This window comes from Callithrix jacchus, chromosome 12, assembly GCF_049354715.1.
Source record: "Callithrix jacchus isolate 240 chromosome 12, calJac240_pri, whole genome shotgun sequence".
Classification (NCBI taxonomy): Eukaryota; Metazoa; Chordata; class Mammalia; order Primates; family Cebidae; genus Callithrix; species Callithrix jacchus.
The window spans coordinates 98,105,410-98,124,495 of NC_133513.1; the positions used below are offsets into that span (position 1 = coordinate 98,105,410).

The window sequence follows — 19,086 nt, forward strand, 5'->3', positions numbered from 1 at the left end:
TATATCACTATATACCTATTAGAATCACCAAAATAAACAAAAATGACAGTATCACTGGCACAGAAGTGAAGCAATAGAACTCTCACACATTGCTTGTGGGAATGGAAAAATGGTACAGCCATTCTGAAAAAAATATTTTGGTAGTTTGTTATAAAGTTATACACATCTTATAACCCAGCAATCCCACTTCTGCTATATATTTAGCCTAGAAAAATGAAAAATTTCTGTTAACATTAAAATCTGTACCCAAATAGAGATTTACTAATAATCACGGAAAACTGGAAACTATCTTGGAATGGGCGAAGGTATTAACAGGCTGTGGCATATCTACAAAACAGGACACTGCTTGGTATTACATCTGCAACAACATATGAATTTTAAAGGTGGGTAAAATAAGCTAGTCTCAAGAGGTTACATGCTGTATTATTCCACTTATGTGATATTATGGGAAAGACAAACTACATAGAAAGATAATTTACTGGTGGTTTCCACAAGGGGGAGAGTATTTGACATAAAAAGCTGCATGAAATAGTTTTTGAGGATGATGTCATTGTTCTGTAACCTGATTGTGGTTGTGGTTATATAAATCTATATATTTGTTCAAAATTACAGAACTATATGCCAAAAACTCACTGTGTATACATTGGAAAATATAAGTTTTTATTAAAAATACTACAATAGGCCGGGTGCAGTGGCTCAAGCCTGTAATTCCAGCACTTTGGGAGGCCGAGGCGGGTGGATCACAAGGTCAAGAGATCGAGACCATCCTGGTCAACATGGTGAAACCCCGTCTCTACTAAAAATACAAAAAATTAGCTAGGCATGGTGGCACGTGCCTGTAATCCCAGCTACTCAGGAGGCTGAGGCAGGAGAATTGCCTGAATCCAGGAGGCGGAGGTTGCGATGAGCCGAGATTGTGCCATTGCACTCCAGCCTGGGTAACAAGAACGAAACTCCATCTCAAAAAAAAAAATACTACAATTAAAATTTATGGCTGATAAAAGATAGGAAGCACAGTTCCTGACTTCCATAGCAATTCCCGCTTTTCTCATTGATTCATTTATTCATTACCTTACTTCTACTTTTATCCAATCAACATTTATTTAAAATCTATATATACTGGGCACTGAGGGGATGTACAGGTGAATGTGAGATTATCCTTACCATCAAGAAGCTTCTAGACTTGTATTTGAATGGTGGACAATTCGAATGATGGACAAGTATTAGAATGATGCTAGCACAATTTGACAAGGACTTTAATGGAGTTGGGAATATATTGTGTTGAATCATAAATGAGACTGTGACTAATAACCAAAGCAAGTTAGGGGAACCATCTCAGAAAAAGAAAATGTTTTATTTGGTACTAGGGATTAGTAGGAAATTATCTGACCATTCTGGATAGAGAAGAACCTTGCAAGTTCCCAGGATCACGAGAAGTGGTATGTGCAAGGCTGTAGATTATGATCTGGAAAAGAATGAATAGAGTTAGGTTAGTGAAGATGGGTTGAAGAGGACCTATGTGGTAACAGGTAGGTAGCTTCCTGAGCCACGGGTCATGCTGTACACCAAGCCGTCTATGGCTATCCTTACCTGTTTATGATGGTAAACCTTCATGAAGCAATGCTGTCTCCCCCAGCTGTAGTCTTAGATATAGATGGTACCAGTCAGTCTCTGGTCACTTCAGCTTCCTTTCTACCTGCCTCTTTTGTCTGCTGGTTTCACATTTAAGATACAGGAACTGATAGATGAAAAGCTAGGACTCATTTCAGCCCATTCAGATCCCAGCCTCCATCTCCAGAGCACAAGGCAGCTTTTGCTCTGTTTCCCTGGTCCCCGATCCAGACTAACTTGGCTCATAACTCAGGAATGATTCTGAGCAATGGGGAAGTCAGCTGACCTGTCTGGTGGTCCCAGACAAGTGATGGAAGAGCAGACTGTGACTGTGGTGGTGGAGCAGACCTGAGATTGGCATCAGTGATGAGACCAGGTAACATCCTGTACCCTGCTTCTCAAGGACTGTGCTGTGAGCTCACAGACTTATCCAGTACCCTCAGCTCTGTGTCTAGGTTTTTCTTGCTTCATGACACTGGATTCATCAAGCCTGCCTGCACTTTCTGCCTAGGCAGGTAGGTGGGCCTGGGAAGTTGAAATGAATGACTCTCTAAGCCCCAGTAGAGGGTTATACTGCCTTGGGCTGAAGAGTGGGCACCAGCAGCTGTGCAGTACCACTCTTCCTGCTCGATCTCCACGGGAGCCACATTTGCCATTTGTATTTATCTTTTTGAGTAATAAAGGGATATGGTTTTTAGCTATTCACAAGCAGGCAGATGTGGAGAGTAGAAACCTAAATTCTAGTTCCAGTTTTTCCACCAAGAGGCTCTGTGAGCCAGGGAAACACATAAACCTTTCTAGGTTCCTTTTTCCTAATTATAAAATGAAGCAGAATTAATGATTTATTTATTCATTCAGGGAACAGAAACAAGATCTGCTCATGAAACACCAATTAAATATTGTTCTATGTAGTTCCCCGAGTAAGATGGGTATACTGGCATCTGTGCAAATATTAATATAGAAATTTGTGATTTTCTTATATTTCTTCATTGGTTCATAATTCACTCCACTCTAATGGAACACTCTTCAGGTATAGAAGGCAAATGTCCTCAAAACAAGCATTATAATCACCTCAAATACACACACACACACACATGCACACATGCACGCATGCAAACATGCACACACACACACACCCATACCTGGGCCCCACCACAAATCAATGAATGAAGTATCTCCTGGGATAAAGTTGTCCTGCTGATTCTAGGATGTGTAGAATCAAGCCAATTCACTAAATGGGAGCTGGCTGAACTTTAACATGCACATGCACCATCTGGAGAGCTTGTTAAAATACACACTCCCCATTTCTGACAAGCTCTCAGCTGCTGCTTCTGGTCTGGGGACCATACTTTGATTAACATTGCACTGCACTGAGCTGCGGGGTAGATTCAGATAACGAGGACACCATCAGCACTGAGTCACAGCTCACAGGCTGATGGGAGAGGCAGATAGGTACACAGATCATTGTTGCAACACATAATGTTAAAGGCCACAAAGACTCTGCTGTAAATATGATGGACAAAGTGCTGTGGGGACTCAAGGGAAGGATTGTGCAACTGCTGAGGAGTGACCAAAGGCTGCACAGAAGAGGCCTTAGCTAAGCTTCATCTTGTGGGATGGATTTCTACTGTCCAGAGAGATGGCAGAAATGGGGTGTGGGAAAGTTATGGTAGAACTGTGCTGTCCAATACGGTAGTCATTTAGTCACTAGTGGTTATTGAGTCCTTGAAAGGTGCTGTCCAAATCAAGGTGTGCTTTAAGTATAAAATACATACCAGCTTTCAAAGGTTTATTTTACTCTGAATGAAAAATTGCTCCTTAATAACTTTTATATTGATGACATGATGAAATGATAATATTTTGGGCTAAATAAAACATAGAAATGAGCTTCAGTTTTCTATTTACTTATAAAATATGATTACTGAAAAACTTAAAAGGTCATTTGTGGCTCGTTTTGTATATCTGTCGGATGGTGCTGTTCTAGGTAGACTGAAGGAGCCCCAGAGAAGCAGCACAATGCACAGCCTTTTCAGTTGTGTGGTGTGGCATTGACAGTTCTGACTTTGAACCTGACTCCCACACTCTAGATCTACCCCAACATAAGCTGGTCTCTTTTGTTTGTTTGTTTGCATATTGGAATCTCTCCTGTGGCCTGGTCCTAGTCTCCCTCTATAGGAGTCAGACTTCCTGGATTAAGCTGAAAGCACTGAATTATTTTTTGCCCTGGCAAGGCTTAAAGAGGGCAAAGCCAACCAGTTTGGTAAACAATTGTGTGAATAATCCTATTTCTGCCATAAGATTCAGGACACAAATGGCTTTTCCTCCCGTTTGCTTCTGGAATTCATCTTTCTCTGAATGTCCCTGCACGTGCCTTCTCTCTGACACACACAGTTCTTCAGTCACAGACCAACAGAAGGACACACACAACCTCCATTTAAGAGGCAACTGAGTGTCAGTAGAGAGAGCATTAACTTGGTGTCATAAAAGTCGGAGAAGTTACAATTCAACATGAGATTTGGAAAAAAAAAAAAGTTGGAGAACTAAGTCTGTAATTTAGACCTTGGACAAATTTCTTAGCCTTCCTCTGATCCTTGATCTAGCGTTTTACTTATTTAAAAATACTAACGAATGTGAGAGGTATTTTTATAATTTATTTTTTCATCAGTTTACTAATGAAGATATTATTATAGAGTAAAATTGACAACAAGGGAGATTTCAGTTCAATGAACAAAGCAGTAACAAAAGAGAGTACCCAAAGATGACCTAAGCTGTTTGTGAAGTGGTGAGCTCCCCCGCATGAAATTCCCAAGTACGGTGTCCCATGGGGCACTGTGATAAGTGAACCTGAATGTGGGCAAAGCATTCAAAGCATCTAGACATTCTAGAAATGTCCAGAATCAAAAGCCATAGAACAAAGCCACCATCCTTTCTCTTTTTCTCAATATCAACCCTCATTAAGCAATCACTGCACTGTCTTCCAAGACAAGATAAAGCCTAATACTTCTTAACAGAATAGTCCAGGCATACATAAGTAATCAAATGAGCTTGGCACACAAGTGAAACTATTAGCTTTGAAGACTAAACTCTAGGCTCTAGATACATATATTATTGGCTCTTTAAAAATATTGGATTATTGCTTGGTTCAATAACTTTGGAATTATGTGAACTTAGAGTCTAGCAGCTCCTTAAGACTTCAGAGGCCAAAGTGAGGACAAAGTGGGAGCTAAGGCAATGGGACTGCGGACTTCTTGTCTTCTGTTCAGCTATAGCAGGCACACTAAAACTCACTTTATGAGTGAGTTTTGATAGAAGGATTCCAGAATCAAAAAGTCAGAACATATAAGAGTTTTCCACATTGTATTATATTCCAGAAGGCATAAAAATGTATAATAACTTGCCCAAGGTCACATAGACAGCCAGTGACAGGGACTGACCCAGCATGTAGATTCTCGTTAAATACCTAGCCCAAATTTCTTTCCATGTTTAAATACATAAAGGTTAGGATCACAAGTATTGGTGTAAAAATCACCTGGGATCAAATTCTAGCTCTGTCACTTCCTAGAGCTGTGGAACTTAGGCAAATTACTTAATCATCCTGTGTCTCAGTTTCCTCTGCTATAACAGGGAAATGATAATAATTGTAACTCCCTGGGTTGTTGCAAGAATTAAATTAGTTAATGCATATAGTTCCTGAAACACCAGACAACACAGAGTGAGCAGTCAAATGCTACTATTGTCATCATCATCATCATCATCATCTTCACCATCATCATCATCATCATCTTCATATAGTCATCCTATTCAGGGCCAGTTTATTTGGCAGGTAGAGTGGAAAGAGCCCTGAATGGGATGGTATGACTGCTGAGATATTTAATGTCACTATGGTTTCTAAATATCTGTAACTGCGAGATTTCCTCCTGTGTCATCAAGAAGGCAGAAAATGCCAGATTCTCCTGTGGGAGATGAGAAGTTTCACCAAAGTTCAAAATCCATAAGCTCAGTAGAAGGAACAGAAGCTCCCTTTTTTGTTTGTTGCCTTTGTTTGTGTTTAGAACCTGTTATGCTTCGAGTTCTATGTTAGGTATTTGCAGCAATATTACTTCCTCCATTTTGCGCTGTCTTTACAGATAGGTTAGTTGCACACCCCGTCAAGAAAAAGGATGCTGATGGAAGCTGAATAACTTTTTAGTTACCTTGAATCTGCTTGCTTTCAGTTATTTTCATTTGAGAGTTAATGTTACATAAAATAAATAGCTCATGGGTATTTCTCTAAGAGAAGGCCTGAAGAGCTGAATTTGCTTTTTGTTCACAATTTTAATTCACTTTTTCAATCTCTGACAGTAGGTATATTATTACCCAAAGGAATGGAAGTTGAGTAAATCACAGAATGTTTTTTTCTCTGAGATGACAAGAGGCTTGATGTCTAGGAAGTTTGAATGCTTAGTAATTCTCAAAGGGAAAACATAATCACAAGTCACCAAGTAATTAAACATAATAAAATGTATAGACTTTTAATGTCATTCAGTTCAGATTAGCCATCATTTACTGAAGCTTTATAAAGTCAGCCCAGGAAAGAGAAAAGTGGCTAAGATTTTATTTATGCTGGTAAAGAGGTGACCTTTTTGGAAAGGTATAGCAGAACCAAAACTGGGCTCTAGAGTAAAATTTGTAGATGTAGATGAGGGGCTTGTCTTGCTGAATAGAGAAAGGCTGAGGCTGCCTCCCTGAGTCCTGTGAAACTTCAACAAGCAGAAATACAATATCTTAGAATGGAAAGAAGGCTAAGGGTGTCAGATAGTCTGTTCTCCTCCCACATTGACCAGTACTCTAAGCATCTTAAGGCATATTTATTTGTGAATGTCCTGTCTCCATCACTGGCATAAGAATCTCCTAAGGGCAAGAATCTGTCTTATGTTCCCTGCTTCCTGTAACCTCAGGATGTGTCTGACACCTGCAGCTTCTCTATACACCGTGAGCCAATACAAAAGGAATGAATCAGTCAGTGTGGGGCAGCCCTTCTCACCATATGAGATCTTTGGTCGCATATCTGTAGGGTGAGAAGACATGGATGCTGGATCCACTTAAATGATATTATAACTCTCCTAAAAGGTCCTGCTAGCTGTAGAGCTAGTTTGAAATAGGGGTGCATATTTCCAAAATGGCAAAATAATTTTCTATTCATGGTGCAGGGAACAAAGACTTCGACATTTTATTTTGTAAGTGGATCAGTGACCATACCAGTTCTTAGAAATATATTAGAAAGATATTTTACAATTAGAAATATGTTAATCATGAAGATCAATCATTTAGGAAATCACTCTCTGGTTTTTACATAGGGATATCCAAATGAGATCTTTCTACGGTCTGTTTTTTCTAGTTTTTCATTTGAGAATGTTTCAAAGGAGAAGATAGAAAATAGAAATTCATGAATAAGGATTAATCAAAGTCAGTTCATTAACATGCAATTAAATATTTCATGAACTTTGCTTACATAAAATTTCACGTGCATTTTTAACTCCCTTGTTCAGGAATTTCCTTCTCACATAGCACACTTTCACATCCAGGTTAGACTCAAGGTATGCCTCCTCTTTGAAGTTCTCCTTGATTTGTCCAGCCCATACACATTTTTTTCCTGTCCAAACATTTATTGCACTTAAAAAAAGGAAATTATGATTTAAATTCAGAATATGACTTCACTATAGAACCTGTGATATTATGGTCTTTCGATCCTCCACAACAAAACCTGACATTTATTATAAATTGAATGTATAAAAGATGCTGAAGTTGAATTCCTTTTTCTTTATCTTCATAATAAAAAGTAACTAACATTTATTGGTCTTTTAAAATGTATCCACAATGTATTAAGCATTTTTCATGCATAAACTTATTTAATCTTGACGACAGTCCTCAGAGGCACATACTAAATTGTCTGCACCTCACAGATGAAAAGCCATGCTGCCACTTGACCAAGGCCAGTCTGCACATAGTAAGTCCCAGATTTGATCTCAGCACTTTCTAGCTTCAGAGTCCTTGCTCTCAAAACCACTGCAGTATGCTCAAGAGATCTGGACCACTTTCATTTTATCTGTCTGGTATCTGGTGTTATTAAAAAACAAATAAGAAGGCCACACTTGTAGGAAGCCTATTTTGGGATTTTAAGTTATGTCATAAATACCTTTGTGAACTTCATCATAGATCCACTATAACTGTATTCAGCCTCATTTGGAGATAATGTCTAGGGCTCTAATTTGAGACATTTTGCATATGTGAAGTTTGAACCAAACAGTATTCCCTTCTCACCCTTGAGAGCCATAGTTCCTTCATGACCCTCAGTCACTTTTGTTTGGCCACCAGGCCTGCCTGACAATTGAGTTTCCCCATGTTCCTACTTTGGTTCTCACCTGGCAGAGGGCACTGTGGCACTTATCCAATCTCTATGTTTTGAAAAATAAAAGCATTGAGACTTCCACTATTTGAGTCCAGCTAAGACTGCAAGGCCACCAAATTTTAAGTGATTTTCAAAAACTCATTTCAGTGCTGTCTTCCTGTTAATTTGGACCTTTCATTCCATGCTGAGATGGGGCAAGCAGAGAGTGAGCCAAGAAGTAGGATGAGCTTGGCACAACATTATGTCTGCTATGGGTCAAAACCTATTAGGTAGGTTTTGATTTCGTTTGTGGTAGCCTTGAATATACTTGCTTATTTCTTCAAAGTGTCCAAATGAGACAGTCAAGAGTAAATAGCCAGGGGGACATGGACCAGTGTATGGGGCTAAGCAGGTATCCCCTCTGTGTGCAACTTTGATTACCAGTGCAAGGACACTGGCTAAGAAGGAAGCAGGTTGCCATGTCAACACCTGTGGTTTCTTTGCATGTTTTTATTGCAGCATTTCATTGTTTTGGTGCTTTATTCTAGAAGCAAATTACCAAGACTCTATGGGTCCAAGAATATTCCTGGTGGGCCAGCAGTGTGCTCCAAAGCACAGCCTGGGCTCCCTGCATTCCCCTGTCCTCTCAGCCAAAAATGGAAATGCAGGCCACTCTTGGCTTTCTCTGTGAACCAAGACAAAAAGGAAGGGACATACAGGTGTCCTTAAAGAATGTTGGGAGAACGATCCAAGATGGCTGATTGCTAACATCTCGGGATTGCAGCTCCTACTGAAAGTGCAGAGAACGAGAGGATGCCACACTTTCAGACAAATTTTTGTTGCTCACGGAGCAGAAGATTCCCAGTGGAGGAGCCCCACGGGTCGCCAGCGCGACTCTTGTGGCTGGCACAGCGGTTTTGCCAGCACCTCGGTGCGGCAGCTCTTGGTGCAGAGTAAATGGGACTGGTTCCCCTTCTGACCGAAGTTTGGAGCTCCGGGAAGACAGAGTCGCCTATTATGAACTCAAGAAGGAAGCCAGACTGGAGATTCCCAGGCAGAAAAGCACCATCAGTCTTAATGCTGCTGTTTTGGCCGGCGCAGTGGGTTGCTCATATTTTGGTCCTGGGAATTAACAACTTGGACGTCCACTCAGAGACCTAATTTGAAAGTTGGTAATTACAAAGATGACAGGTGGATAAATTTACAATGATGGGAAGAAACCAGCGTAAAAAGGCTGAGAATACTCAAAATCAGAATGCCTCTCCCTCTAAAGAGGATCACAGTTCCTCATCAACAAGGGAACAAGGCTTGATGGAGAATGAGTGCATTCCATTAACAGAATCAGGCTTCAGAAGATGGATAATAAGAAACTTCTGTGAGTTAAAAGAACATGTTGTAGCCCAATGTAAAGACACTAAGAACTTTGAAAAAAGGTTTGACGAAATCCTAATGAGAATAGACAATTTAGAGAGGAATATAAGTGAATTAATGGAACTGAAGAATACAATATGGGAACTCTGTGAAGTATGCACAGGTTTAAACACTCGAATTGATCAAGCAGAAGAAAGGATATCAGAGGTCAAAGTCCAACTTAATGAAATAAAATGAAAAGACAAGATTAGAGAAAAAAGGATAAAAAGGAATGAGCAAAGTCTCCAAGAAATGTGGGACTATGTGAAAAGACCAAATTTACGTTTGATAGGTGTACCTGAATGCGATGGAGAGAATGAATCCAAGCTGGAAAATATTCTTCATGATATTATTCAGGAAAATTTTCCTAACCTAGCAAAGCAGGACAATATTCAACCCGAGGTAATACAGAGAACACCACAAATATATTCCTCAAGAAAGGCAACCCCAAGGCACATAATCATTAGATTCACCAGGGTTGAAATGAAGGAGAAAATACTAAGGGCAGCCAGAGAGAAAGGTCAGGTTACTCACAAAGGGAAGCCTGTCAGACTTACAGCAGATCTCTCAGCAGAAACTCTACAAGCCAGAAGAGAGTGGGGTCCAATATTCAACATCCTTAAAGAACAGAACTTTCAGCCCAGAATTTCATATCCAGCCAAACTAAGCTTCACAACTGAAGGAAAAATAAAATCTTTTATGAACAAGCAAGTACTCAGAGATTTTATTACCACCAGGCCTGCTTTACAAGAGCTTCTGAAAGAAGCATTACACATAGAAAGAAAAAACCAGTATTAGCCTTTCTAAAAATATACCAAAAAGTAAAGAGCATCAGCATAAAGAAGAATTTACATCAACAAATGGATAAAACAGCCAGTTAACATCAAATGGCAGTAATCCTAAATTTAAATCGACTAAATCCCCCAATCAAAAGATACAGCCAAAGCCCAACGGTATGCTACATCCAGACCCATTTCACATGCAAGGTTACACAAAGACTCAAAACAAAGGGACGGAGAAAGATTTACCAACAAAATGGAGAGCAAAAATAAATAAATAAATGAAAAGCAGGAGTTGCAATTCTCGTATCTGATGAAATAGGTTTTAAAGCAACAAAGATATAGTGGTAAAAGGATCAATGCAACAATAAGAGCTAACGATCCTAACACCCAGATACATAGAGACTTAGACTCAATGATACAGAAAATTAATAAGGATATCCAGGACTCGAACTCAGATCCGGAACAAGTAAACTTAATAAATATTTATAGAGCTCTTCACTTTAAATACACAAAATATACATTCTTGTCAATACCACATGACACCTACTCATAGGTTTAAATGAAATATTGATTGGCCATTATTAATACCCATTTTTTTAGAATAAAGCAACATTTCCATTCTCTCTCCCTCTTTTTCTTCCTCTTTCTTCCTCTCCTTCACTCCTTTTTTTCTTTCCTTCTCTTAAAAAAAAACAGAATGTGTGATTCAATGTTAGGAACTATATTAATATAAGCATTATAAACAAAAAAAAAAAAAGAGAAGAATGTTGGACAAGCTGGTCTTGCTACAGAGTCAGGGAATGAGGGTAAGAAAACCTGTCTCTTACTTGCAAGGAAGGTTGTCGCCAAATTGCAGAGCAGAAAGGAATATAAATCATGGAACATGCACATTGCAGCACTAATCACAATAACAAAGACATGCAATCAACCTAAACACTCATCCGTGGTGGACTGAATGAAGAAAACTTAGTACATATACACATGGAATATCATGCAGCCATAAAAAGGAAAGATCATGTCCTTTGCAGCAACATGGATGGAGATGGAGGCCATTATCCTAGGCAAAATAACACTGGAACTGGAAAAGAAATACCACATGTTCTCATTATAAGTGGAAGCTAAACACTGAGTTATGGACACAAAGAAGGGAACAACAGGCACCACAGCCTACTTTTGAGGATGGAGGTTGGGAGGTGAATGAAAATAGAAAAACTATTGAGTGTTATGCTTATTATCTGGGTGATGAAATAATCTGTATACCAAACCCCAACAACATGCAATTTACCTATGCATATGTACATCTTCGACCTAAAATAAAAGTTGGAAAGAATAAAAAAACAAAAAATACTGGCTCCTGGGTTTCATTTGGAGTGTAGGCTTGTTTCGTTTGGCCTCATGGTGTTTGGGTTACACCATCTTTTAAATTTAAATTAGTTCTCAATTTTAGGAAATTTGACATTTAAAAAATAGGGGCATTTAGCTTTTCTTAGAAACTCAGAATGTTGTCTGGGTGCGGTGGCTCACGCCTGTAATCCCAGCATTTTGAGAGGTTGAGGCAGGCAGATCACAAGGTCAGCAGATCGAGACCATCCTGGCCAACATTGTGAAACCCTGTCTCTACTAAAAATACAAAAATTAGTCGGGCATGGTGGCATGCACCTGTAGTCCCTGCTACTTGGGAGGCTGAGGCAGGAGAATTGCCTGAACCCAGGAGGTGGAGGTTGCAGTGAGTCGAGATCGCGCCATTGCACTCCAGCCTGGGTAACAAGAGCGAAACTCCGTCTCAAAAACAAACAAACAAACAAAAAACTCAGAATGTCTTATTTTTGCATATGAGTGCTGCATGGAGAAGCAGTTCCCCTTTAAAAGAGGGGAATATTTGCCATTGGAGTGTGGTCCCTACTGCTCTTCAGAGATTCCTGACACTAAGACCCTGTGCCAGCCACCATTTATTATGTATTCCTGCTAATTTTACTCCTACACATAATTTTCATGGTCCCTTAAGCATTTAAGTTTTTTAAGATAGTTGTAAAGGCCTGCCCTGTCATAGAAAGTTAATCAGGCCGTGTCCCAAGGCACTCAGCAATACTGGTGATTTTGATGCTGAGAGGTATTAGCCCAGGCTTAGGTTTTAGAGATGCCTTTGGCTGCTCTTGTCTCAAGTCCATCCAGTTTCCAATACGTCATTCACATGGACCCTAGATGTGAACTGAGTGCAGAGGGAACACAGATGACAAGAAAGTGTTCCAAGCAAGTGGCACAGGGAACTTGCGGGTAGAGAAGGGAAGAGAAGAGACTATGGAAACACTTCAGAGGCAGAATTGTCAAGGATTAGGAACCAACTGGATTGTATGGGATTCGGAAGAAAGAAAAGTCTTTAGAGGCAAGAGCTACTGGGCAGATGATGACTGCTGATGGGGTAAATGGAATCAATACTAGATCTAGTCAGATTATGGTTACCAAAGCAAACAGACATTGCTTGAATTTGAATATTCAAGTAATGAATTCTTTTCCTATTAAAATGTTTCTTAAAGTAGCATCATGTTTCTAAATTAATATGTGTAATAACTATAACTAGCTACATATATAAGTAAACCCCTTCCTAGACAGAAGGTTCTTTTAGAATGGAAATCTGTCCAATTCATTGCCTTATTCTTAGTACCCAAACGATATCCAATATATAGTGTGTGCATAAGAAATACATGTTGAATCCCTCCATCAATTACTTAATTAAAGATAAACAGAGACAAGGGACCCATAGTTTAAACTCAATTGTTGTACACTCTTGCTTCTGCAAGCCTTTTGTCTTTATTTATCTGCTGCCTACCTCTCCCTTCTCTGTAGCCCCTGAAACCTCTGCACACATACAAGAAAACATCTCATTAGATAGGCATGTATAATCATGCATGTGGTTTTAGATAATAGAGATTTCTCTACTTTTAATCTTAAAGTGATTTCTACTTTTTATTTTGGTAATTTATTTTTAAATTTCATTAAATGAATAATAACCTTTTTTTTAAAGCAAATTTTTACGGTGGATTCTTCATAGACTCACCTGTAGTTTTTCCTCAATTAAAGAGCAAAAAACTGAATGGATTGCCTTTCCATGGATAACCTTCTAGTCATAATCAGAATGCCTTTTGGAATCAAATATTTCCCATTCAGCTACAGCTGGTACCACACACATTTTTTGGGAGGTAAGGGAGGAAGGTTCAGCTGTTGAGATCTCGAGAAGATTTTTACAAGACATTATATAAGTTTCATAAATGTTATGTAAGAAGTGAATGCATTCTTGTAAAAATAATACAAATGTATATAACGTGAAAAGCAACGGTTTCACTTGAATTCTGTCTACTTCCTTGAGTCCATTTTTTTTTTTTGCCTAAAAATACTCTTGGCTAATTTTCCTATGTATCCTTTAAACATTTTCTGTGCAGTATGGCACAAACCTAATTGTATCATACTATACATGATGCTAACTAATTTTTGAAAGATTGTAGAACAGCGTATTTTAGAGAAATTACCATGTTGAAGCATATGTATCCACCAAATTATTCTAATTGCAGCATAGTACTCTGTCATTTGCATATATCTTAGTTTATTTGGGTGATCATTAATTCATGGACATTTAACTTATTTATAGTTTTCCCTTCTATGAAAAATGCCACTATAAATATTATTGCCCTTGCCTCTTTGTGAAAATATGAGTCTTTCTCTAGAAAACATCTAGAGAATTAGAATTCTCTAATTAGAGAATTAGAGAAAACAGATTCTCCTTGAATTAGAATTACTCATATAAGATATGCACCTTTGCCGGGCACAGTGGCTTATGCCTGTAATCCCAGCACTTTGGGAGGCCGAGGCGGGTGGATCACGAGGGTAAGAGATCGAGACCATCCTGGTCAACATGGTGAAACCCCGTCTCTACTAAAAATACAAAAAATTGGCTGGGCATGGTGGCGCGTGCCTGTAATCCCAGCTACTCAGGAGGCTGAGGCAGGAGAATTGCCTGAACCCAGGAGGCAGAGGTTGCAGTGAGCCAAGATCGCACCATTGCACTCCAGCCTGGGTAACAAGAGTGAAACTCCGTCTCAAAAAAAGAAAAAAAAAAAAAAAGATATGTACCTTTAAAATTCTGATACATATTTCAAACTCATGCTTCCAGAAAGCTATATCAACCTACTCTTTCAGCAGTATGATATGAGATGAACTATTTTTCCCTGTCTCTGCCCAAACTAGATATTACCATTTTGGGGGGTATTATTACAAACTCTGTGGACAGAAACATAAAATTTCACTGTTACTTTAAATTACCTTGTTGATTTCCCCATGAAGTAGAGCTTTGTGTGCTACCTGGGGCTCCATCAGGGTTTCCACTTGTGTCTAAGCATCACTCTGCCCTCCTGTTTCAGATGCTCACTACCTCACCTGCAGAATCCAGGAATGTGCTGAGACAACTAGAAGTGGCCCCTTTGCCCGCTCCATTGACATCAGTTCCCTGGTTGTCCAGGATGAATATATCTTCATTCAGGTGAGTACAGAAAGTGCAGTTGGTGGTAGGAGGATGCATTGTTGAAGCTTGCTTCCTGCTAGGAAAAGGAGGATGGCTTTCCTAAGACTGTGAAGACGTGGAGCTGAGACACTGTCTCTCCTTTGCTTCAGGGACCCAGTCTTCTGGGAAGAGCCCAGATTTTACTGGTTTTAGTGATGCACTGAATTTTTCAGGTGGATTGCCGCTTTATAGCACCTGAGTTGTCTGAATTGACTAGGTCTTGGATTGGGTTTGAGGTAACTTAAAGTCAAATATTTTATGGGATTTGACATTCAGTAATTTATCAAATCCACGTTCTATTTCTACCTAAAATGACTTATCTAACTTGGCAATGAAAATACCCAATAAATTAAACATCTTTAGGATTCTTTTTCTGGACATATTTAGTACTCACTAAACTTTCCCCTTCTTTCCAGTGCTGACTACCTCCTCGATGTCCATGTCTCAAAGAGTTTACTCCCAGAACTGAGTCTCAGGAAAAATTAGATGGGACTCATGTATTTAGGCAGGCCAGGGAAGCCTTCATTTACTTTTGAGTCTTATCTCTACTGTGTACTACAAGGAGGCACAAAATGGGGCAAAAATAAGGGGAACAGAAGATGATGCTCCACCATATGACTAACAGAGTATGTGTGTGATAAATCAAATGTGGCATTTGACTGCAACCTTGATTTCCCACACTCAGTCTTTTTACTCTTCTATTCTCAGTTGTTTTGCAAACTATTCCTACAGGAAAGTTGAACTTTGAAAACTCCTTGAGTTTGCTCAGACCTAAGCACCTGAATGACCTTCTCTGCCTGATCCCTAGTATTTCAGTCCAGATCAATCCCATCTCTTCTAGGAGACTTTCTATGAACTTCCAAGCTCAGTGTCACTTGTGGTCCTCTGAACCCTTGTAGCTCCATGGTCTATGCCATTTCTCTAGCACACAGGCTATCAGGAGCCATTACTTATTAAATCTCAGTGGATCTGTCTTCTCTCCAAATTGCATTTTACAAACTCTGAGAATGGGGACGATATTTGGTACACACATTTGACCCCTCTCCCTTGGCCCTAATGAGATGTCTTTGCATATCAGGTTTGCTCAGGTAGTCAGTATTTGTTGTATTGACCAATTGTAGGCATCACAGTTAATTCTCTCTATAATTTAGTTACATAGAGTTTTGAGGTCTAGTAAAATACAGGAAAAATGGCTAACGACTCAAAAAACATCTTAGATGACAGAGTAAAAGAGGAAGTAAAAGAGGAAGGGGCTTCAAAAATCCCTATTTCTCATCTGAAAGCCAGAATCTCAGGATTGTATTTCTAAGTCTTGGCAGGCCAACAGCACTCTCATTCTCTTATTCATAAGTGTTTGTTTATTGAACATGAACACTGCAAAATACACAGCACCAAACACTACTCTAGGGTTCCTCAGATTTCTCCCCTTGACCTGCTTTTCTTTGTCCTGAGCAATCCCCTGGTTTTAAGGACCATGTCCAAGGTTTGATGGCTTTCAAATCAGTGAGCTCTGACCTCTACCATGTACTGCAGCCTTCAATATCAAATAACCTACTCAACATCCCAACATAGATGTTCCACAAGCAAAACCGAACCAACAGGTCACCTTTGACCTTGACCCTGACACAGTCTGTGGCACAACCCCCTACCAGGTCACTCAAGGTCAGTCTGTATGGCCAAATTAAATGAACCCACAGCTTCTGCTAATATCACTTTTCATGATTTCTCTAGTGTTTCCTTTTATTCCATTCTCATGGCTGTGGTCCCCATTTAAGGCCTTTATCTCTTTATATTTAGATTTTTTTTTTACAGTGGAAGCACAGGAGTGAGTTATGAATTTGCCAATTGGATTGCCCTTCCCTTAATGCTAAATATGGCAGAATTGTTTCTCGGAAAAATGACTTAGAATTTAAAATGTTCAGACATTTTTATTTTTTCTTGTGTTACATAGAGTTTGTGGTAACTCTGCAGACAGATATACAGATTAAAAAAATATATATCCTGAAACATTCCTTTTCTATTATACTGGAAGCAGATAGAAGTTTTGTCTTTAATTAGCATCAATTTTTATTTTCCTTGGAAAGATATGAGGTTTCATTATTCAATAAAGTTTTATTCATTGCTGAGTACATGTGCTAGGTGCTGGGGTTAAGACAGTGAACACAACAAAGTTTCTGCCTTAGTGGTATTTAATTCTAGTGGAAGATAGGAAAAACTATGTGTATGATCCAAATATCCATATATATATAGATATGAAAAGCTATGAAGAGTAATGGTTAAGGACATATAATTTAGAGCCCAACACCCGGCATTTGTTGAGACTGTGGCATATCACACTTAGCTGTGTGACCTTGAGCTGTGCCTCATTTGACTCATTTATAAAAAGATGATAATCAACTTCATGGGTTGCTGGGAGGATTACATTTATTAACACTATCTGTAAAGCAGCAAAACAATGCCCCAGAAACATTGTGTTATATGAATATTTGCTTTCTATCTTTCTATTTATCCTTTACTATTATCTATCTTCAAAATGTATAATGACAAGGGCTATGAATAAAAATAAATCAGGGACTGTGAATGTTGAAGGCATAAAAGTGTTGGTGTTTTATTTAGGGAGACATGGAAGGCCTCATTGCAAAATACACAGCATGTCACTACCTTAGGGTTCTAGGGTCCTAGGTGAACCAGGAACAGGGTAGCAGAAGACAGTGCAGTCAGAGAGAAGCATGGAGTCAGGTTGTTAGGCCTTGGCTCCCCTGAGCCTGTGTGAAGATGTTTGGTGAACAGTTAGAGATTTGAGGCTAGGTTCAGGGGAAGGGGTGGGTCATGGGACAGTCACCACTGAGTATATCCATTGTAAAGTTGCCGGCATATTGATGGCATTTTTAGACCACAGAATTGCCAGGTATAGCTGAGTTGATCTATTGTAAAGTTGCCAGCATCTTGATATTTCTCATACCACTAAAAAATAAATATTGATAGAAAAGGGAAACAATCCAAAGACTGAACCTCAGGCTACTCCAATAATCGGAGTTCAATGAGATGAGCAGGAACCTGTAACAAGACCTAGATAGACAATTTAGAGTTAAGGCCGGAAAGGTAGAGGGTGCTAGATCCCATAGAGCCTTGAAGGCTTTATTTTTTACTATCAATGAGATGGGGCCCAATGGATTAACAATGCCCCAAATAATACAAAAGGCCAATAAACTTGAGGAAAACATTGGATGTCATTAATCGTCAACTAAACACAGATTACACAGTATTATTTGCAACTATCAATTAGCTAAGATTGAAATGTTGTAAAAGAACGCCAATGGGTTGCAGGTAAGCAACTACATGTAGTGCAGGTACAAATAGAAATCAGTGGCCATCAGCATCTAATCCACCTTTTTCTTCTCACGAGTGCGTTTGGCCATCTGCATTGACAGCTATGACATATATGTCTTAGTTCTGACACTATATGCTTTGTGTTTAATTATGATTACTTTAAAACTCCCATTATATGGTCTGTTTTCCTATGTGTCTCTTTGATTATTTTGAGTATTTGCATTTTTATTTTAAGTGCTTAGCTTTATGAATAGAACTTTATATAACATACTGAATTTTCTATTTCTGGACAATATCTATTGATTTCCTGTTGGGAGCAATTATAAAATCAGTGTATTTACATGCATTTCTATTTTCTACCATCTCTTTAATTCTTCCACTACCTAATTTTGAATAATTATTTCCTAGTGTTTGTTTTACTGCCTTAAAATATAATTCTGTTAGACTTAAATATTTTATGAAGCACTACAGAAGAAAGGTGGAAAAAATAGTGTGTTTATGACCTCTTGCCCTATTTCTCTCTTCAGCCCCAGTTTGTTAATGCCATCATTTTAGAGCATGTACATTCTGCTCTACACTGTAATTTCTGTATTTATTTTGATTTTAGTCTTACAGGTAAATGTATCCCACTGTCCCCAGAAATCTTTTTCCTATAGTTTTTTCCATTTATCTCTTGGTTATCTGAAATTTGTCTTCCAAGAAAGGCTAATTTTTGAATGCTGAAAATATGTTTGTCTATATCTTTTTATGCTTTAATATCATTTCTTCGGGTATAAAATGTGTGTGTCATCCTCTTTCCATGAGAATTTTTACTCCATTAACTCGTTACTATGTCAGGCCAGTCTCAGATGTTTTTTAAGGCATCTTGTTGTTGTTTTGTTTTGTTTTTTAACTTTGATACTTAAATTCTTTAAACAATATTTTAATACCAATTACTTATTAGTTAGTGTATGCTTTGTGGTTGGCCATAGTGTACTGATTCTTTCTTCTGAAATATTAATTTCTTTTGTTAAGTAGATTCAATTTTTTCTTTA

At 38.7% G+C, this 19,086-nt stretch overlaps 1 protein-coding gene across 1 annotated transcript in view; it reads left to right on the forward strand.

The window, feature by feature from the left end:
* SORCS3 (sortilin related VPS10 domain containing receptor 3) overlaps positions 1 to 19,086 on the forward strand; it is a 609,733-nt gene that overhangs the window by 435,620 nt on the left and 155,027 nt on the right. Inside the window, exon 7 of the mRNA XM_002756582.7 lies at positions 14,583 to 14,701. Within this exon, the coding sequence (XP_002756628.3) occupies positions 14,583 to 14,701 (119 nt within the window). The remainder of the gene's footprint in view (positions 1 to 14,582; positions 14,702 to 19,086) is intronic.